The following is a 5,533-nucleotide window of genomic DNA, read 5'->3' as shown; positions in this document are numbered from 1 at the left end:
CCTCCGCTGTCGCCCTTGGGTTGGAGGAGAAATTGACGAATGTTACTGAGCCATAAACAATTAAAAGTCAAAGTTATTCTGGGGTTCAAGATAAATTTAAGAAAAAAATAATAATGTGGTGTGTGGAATCACCAGAACACCTGAGGTATCAGACAATACCACAAGAAAAAAAATGAAACGCCTGTCATGATTTAATTATCTACTGGTTCATTTTTCCATTTTGGTAAGAAATAAAATATGTGTATATATGTATTATATGGGGATACAATCCACAATGAAGTAAATTTCTCTTGTAGTTTAAAATATAAATATCTTGTAAAGGATATTTATATTTTAAACTACAAGAGAAATTTACTTCATTGTGGATTGTATCCCCATTTACTTAGAGGTACGACATAGTACCTGGCTTCTGCATATATATATATATATATATATATATATATATATATATATATATATATATATATATATATATATATAGTTTATTTTTGTTCCTTTTGGTAGAAATTAAGTATATATATAAGTATATATTATATCTGAATGTGTGTATGTATGTGTGTGTTAATTGGTCATTTGTTATTTCAATGTACAACCAAACTATCGGTTTCATCAGAAATTTGGGAAAGCGTAAATCAGAGCATATAAAGGCAGCATATGACTCATCTAAAGATGATTTTTAACAAATGGCAGGCGGCTGGGGTCATGATTGAATTCATTATTGGAATTCACTCATAATGTATTCCCCACATATAAGGGGAAAAAAGAATGAATGAATATTTGAGTTTATTAATAATAATTACATTCAGTAAGGCGAATGCTAATACAAACCTGGCAACTATCCTTGTAATTTGTGAGTGCGCAGACTACCGTGTTGATATTTTGAGGCAGCTGTTCTAAAGAAGCGCAGTAGGTCGTGTTTATAACATCCAAGGCCACTTTCTGGAGAACTGTTGGATAAGACCCACCTGTTAATTAGAAAAGGAAATTTTAAAGCTTTCGTCAGGACCACTTTTTCTCTTGATTATTTCAATCTCCATTATTCATGTACTGCTCAGTTAAAAAAGAAACAAAATATTTCCGGTCAAATCACTGCAGAGTGAATTTAGCTGAAACTGAAAGCACATTTCATACTAACTAGAGCAGAATATGGACTGTGGAAATAAAGGCCTATAATTGTGACTTGGAAGTCATGGCAAAGGTGCCAAAGAAAGGGGACCCAAATGTAGACGTTGTGCTTATTTCAGTTGTAATGAAAATATGCTTTACACTTAAATATCTTTAGTGGGGCGGAGACAAAAACAGATAAACCGCTTAGATATTAACAAGCGGGTTTTAGAAAAAGCATAAGTTACAATGATCATTGTTAAAACATTGTCCAGCAGTTTACGGAGATTAAAACTGCACTTGCTTGTTTTCGTTGATATGAAAAGACATTTGGCAGCGTCAGTAGGCCAGTTTTGCGGGAGGGCTTAGTTGTGTCGAGATGGTTTTCCGTGAAAAATATAAGCCTAATTGAATTTATCCATGAACGAAAAAATGCCCAGTTAATGGTGGGTTTATTATCTTGCAGGTTTGCAGTAATAGTAGGATGCTTGAGGAATGTTATTTAATTTTTTTGCTATTTGCCTTTTTTCACTGATATTGTTGTGGAAAGTGTGGTTGGAGGTAGGCGTAGTCGAGATTGAATAACGATATAAGCTTGACAAACAAAGAATATGCGGATGACGCTTTCTTCATCAATACAACGCCACAAGATTTGCAATCCATTCTCTGTGGACTCTAAAATGCTTAATCGACTCTCGGGCATTCCATTGAGGGGTTAGAGATGTGTATTTCTGGTGATAGAAGTTCATTCTCGACGTGGTTCGGAAGTCACGTAAAGCCGTTGGTCCCGTTACTGAATAACCACTGGTTCCATGCAACGTAAAAACATCATACAAACAAACTAACTAAGTGGCTTAGAAACTTATATTTAAGCCTCTATATAAGTATGTGGAATCTAAAGGAGTGTTATCTGATAGTCATTATGCAAACAGGAAGCAGTTAGGTACCTGTGATGCTCGTTTAGACTTAACTTACCATTTGCAAGGGAACCGTGATAAGGGTTTTGAGTGCATAGTAATTCAAATAGATTTTAGTGCTGCTTTCGATTTACTATGAGATTCAGGGCCTCTGTAACACGGTTTTTTCGCAATAACTTTTTGTCTATGCATTTCATAAATATAACGCTTATTCAGAATACATATTATATCTACACATAAATTTTGACTGTATTCTGCATTACGTAGGTTGAATAAATTTGGTACTTATAAGTAAAAGTGACCTTTTTTGAAGACGGGCCACTTACTCAGAGAAAAGGTTTCGAACGCACTCGTTACGTAGCTTATGACATCATTTCTTCTTCTTTCTCGGTGGATGATGGCTATAACGTAACGAAGGCTAAACCTCTGGCAACAATGACATACAAATTTAAATATACAAGCAAAGCAGTACACCTTTATGAACTCTGGAACCTCTCCACTGATAATTTGTCATAATGAACAAACAACAAAATATGTTAATAATACAAAAACACTTCGATTATTAGTCTAACTCCCAAAATAGTTTCCTAAGAAATTACAGTCTACTTTACAGTCACAATCAGATTGACAAGATGTAGGGAATAGTTGGTAATTTTAAAAACATAGTAGACAAGCTTGATTTGATAACTGCTATGTCCAATGTCAAGCAATTTTTATTTATTGGCTATCTACCTATTTACTGAAAAAAAAATATGCCGGTACGTATATGGCTTTAAACCTTCACCAATAATTATCGTCAGAATGATGACTTCATGAGGCTCCACCCACTTTCGCCTCGTTTATAATTCAGGATAACACTGAAGGCTATCATGGGAATTGTTGGATTAGAAAATTTAACTTCTGGCTATAAAAACTAATTTCTCGAGTAGTTGTAAGAAGTGCTAAATGATCCTCAAGGATCCCAGCAGTTGGCCTAAACGTTTAATTTCATGTATATTACTGCTATACTGTTGCGGCACTACTGCTACAGTAGTATTACTACGCTAGCACTGATACCCCACCCATAATATCGTTCCGCCATTCATAAGTCTTTGGGTTTCAGAGCCGATGGAGTTGGTGGATGGGCGGGGCAACTTTACGTCAAAAGGTGTTTACCTTGCTTACGTAATGAATGTTTTTCGACTCTTGGCTCGTAATCATTGGCCATGGCGTCGGCTAGATCATTTTTACTCTATAAAAATTAAAACTATCGGGTTTAGGTTATTGGTAATGCTGACAAAATTTGTGTGTGGTTGTAAAATATACATATGTCAACTTTCAGCTACATCCGATGCTTTGACAAGGAACAAAGTCCAAAAAACCGTGTTACAGAGACCCTGATGAATCCATAGTAGTAAATCACAAAGCGCTTATATGTAAACTTCAGGAACTTGCAGTTGGCGGATACTATTCTCCTTGGATTAGAGCACCCGATGTCTTGGAAACCTAGACCTATTTAGATTGAGAACTGGAGAGGGGAGGCTGAGGTAGAGTAGAGATTTGTGGAAGATAAAGCGAGTGGCGGAATTTCACAGAGGGCCTTTATTGGCACATGGTACTGGAAGGATGATGATGATGATGATTTGAATGAACTCAGAACCGTCGAGAAATTTTCAAACAAATGCACTCATTTAAACAATATCTTTCGCTCTCAGCTAAAACTGCATACATTTTTCATTAATATTAAGTGTGGATTTTATATATTTAAAACACATACTTGTATTGTAGATGTATGGATAAACAAACGCATAACTCTACACACACTACTTACCGTACTCTAAGGTTCCCCATCCGGTCACAACGGCTTTACCTCCGAATGGAATTTCAGCTTCCTGAGCCAAACAGATGGAATGTATGTTGGGATCTGATGTGTATATGTCATCCTCAAGCTCTAGAAGTGCAATATCGTACGCCTAAAAAAAAAAAAGAAAAAAACACACGTATTTTGTTATAGAAATGCCTTTAAATTATTTCCCAATTTTGTGTCTGTGTATGCTACAATCTATAGCAAAAAAAAAAAGGTATATACATACATATAAAACCATTTCCACATTTTTGAGTCAGTGTATGCTACAATCTATAGAAATATATATATATATATATATATATATATATATATATATATATATATATATATATATATATATATATATAAATTCATTTCCCCACCCCATTTTGAGTCTGTGTATGCTGCAATCTATTGCAAAAAGATAAAAATTATAAAATCATTTCCCCACTTTTTAGTCTATGTATGTTACAATTGCTTCAATCTATAGAAAGAAATTAATAAAATAATTTCCCCATTTTTGAGTCTGCGTATGATACAATCTACTGCAAAAAAAGAAAAAACAAAAAAAAAAAGGTTTATAAAATTATTTCCCCTTTTTAGGGAATCCCCGAGGACAGTCGGCACAATTGGCGAGGACTTCATTTCATAAAACTGATAGATGTGGACTACTGAATTCAAGCGTGGAGAGACGGTGTTGAAGGCGACCTCAGATTAGGAGTCCAGGAAGATGAATCTCCGATGGACCAAGGGGATGACATTCATTGTTTGGTTTTGAATGACCTACGTTTGACTATTAACAGATACCAGAGACCGTGGACATTGTTTGTTTAAGTTTAAGCCAGCCTTGTACTGGCAACGGGCTCTGCTCCTAGGAGCAGCCCGGAGCGGCGGACATAGTGGTGGCTCAATGCTCAATATTCTGACTGATAACTCGCGGTTGTGCGAGCTCTGTGCAAGATGGAAATCCAGACAGTTATCTTTCCCCGACCTGACGCAAGCTGTCTTGGCATGATTCTTAAACCCACAAGTCCCGTCTGCATGGCACCATTCATGGAGTCGATCCTGGTTGCAGAGGAGCATTTAGATGTCCGTGATGAAACTTCGCAAGAGAAGATGGCAGTGCCCGACCAAGGCCACTGAATTTAAGAGGACACGGTTAATAAATAGTATAAGATCTGACATTTCTACGTGTTGCTGAGAACGTTTTAAATGACCCCCGTATATCGGTTTAGCGCGCAGGTTGAATATAAAGTTCCTGAAGAAATGAAATGGAGGTCCCTGGTTTATTGTTTTGATTTTGTCTGACTTCCAGAACGGCTTTATAATGCTTAAAAAAAAATATGTCGACTGCATCGGGTGTTTTTTTGTAGTCAAAAGCTGTGAGCTAACGTCTCCAAATATCCATTGTTCGTGGTAAAAGTTCTTGCGTGAATTTGTATGTGAGAGCAATGCACTTTGCAGAAGCGTTATCTCACATTTCCATGACATTTTTCTTTTTGTCACGTTCGTCATTGTCACTGAGGAAAGCAGATAATATTGATTACTTAGAATGGTCTATAGGCAGTTGGAGAATTTAACTAGAAAGAGCTCTTCTCTGTTGTGAATCAAGCAACATAATGAAGTGTTGCAACACGAGTAATGTTTGAATTATCTATTAATAAGGCTGTTTTCTGTAGACTTTATA

General features: G+C 36.0%; 1 protein-coding gene across 1 annotated transcript in view; it reads left to right on the top strand.

Annotated features, from left to right (window-relative positions):
• Nucleotides 1–4,989, top strand: part of LOC135209769 (serine proteinase stubble-like) — a 24,985-nt gene extending 19,996 nt beyond the window's left edge. Inside the window, exon 7 of the mRNA XM_064242553.1 lies at nucleotides 4,807–4,989. Within this exon, the coding sequence (XP_064098623.1) occupies nucleotides 4,807–4,989 (183 nt within the window). The remainder of the gene's footprint in view (nucleotides 1–4,806) is intronic.
• The last annotated feature ends 544 nt before the right edge of the window (nucleotides 4,990–5,533 follow it).

The sequence above is a fragment of the Macrobrachium nipponense genome, chromosome 38, assembly GCF_015104395.2.
Source record: "Macrobrachium nipponense isolate FS-2020 chromosome 38, ASM1510439v2, whole genome shotgun sequence".
Taxonomy (NCBI): Eukaryota; Metazoa; Arthropoda; class Malacostraca; order Decapoda; family Palaemonidae; genus Macrobrachium; species Macrobrachium nipponense.
This window is presented reverse-complemented; position numbering and strand designations above follow the sequence as displayed.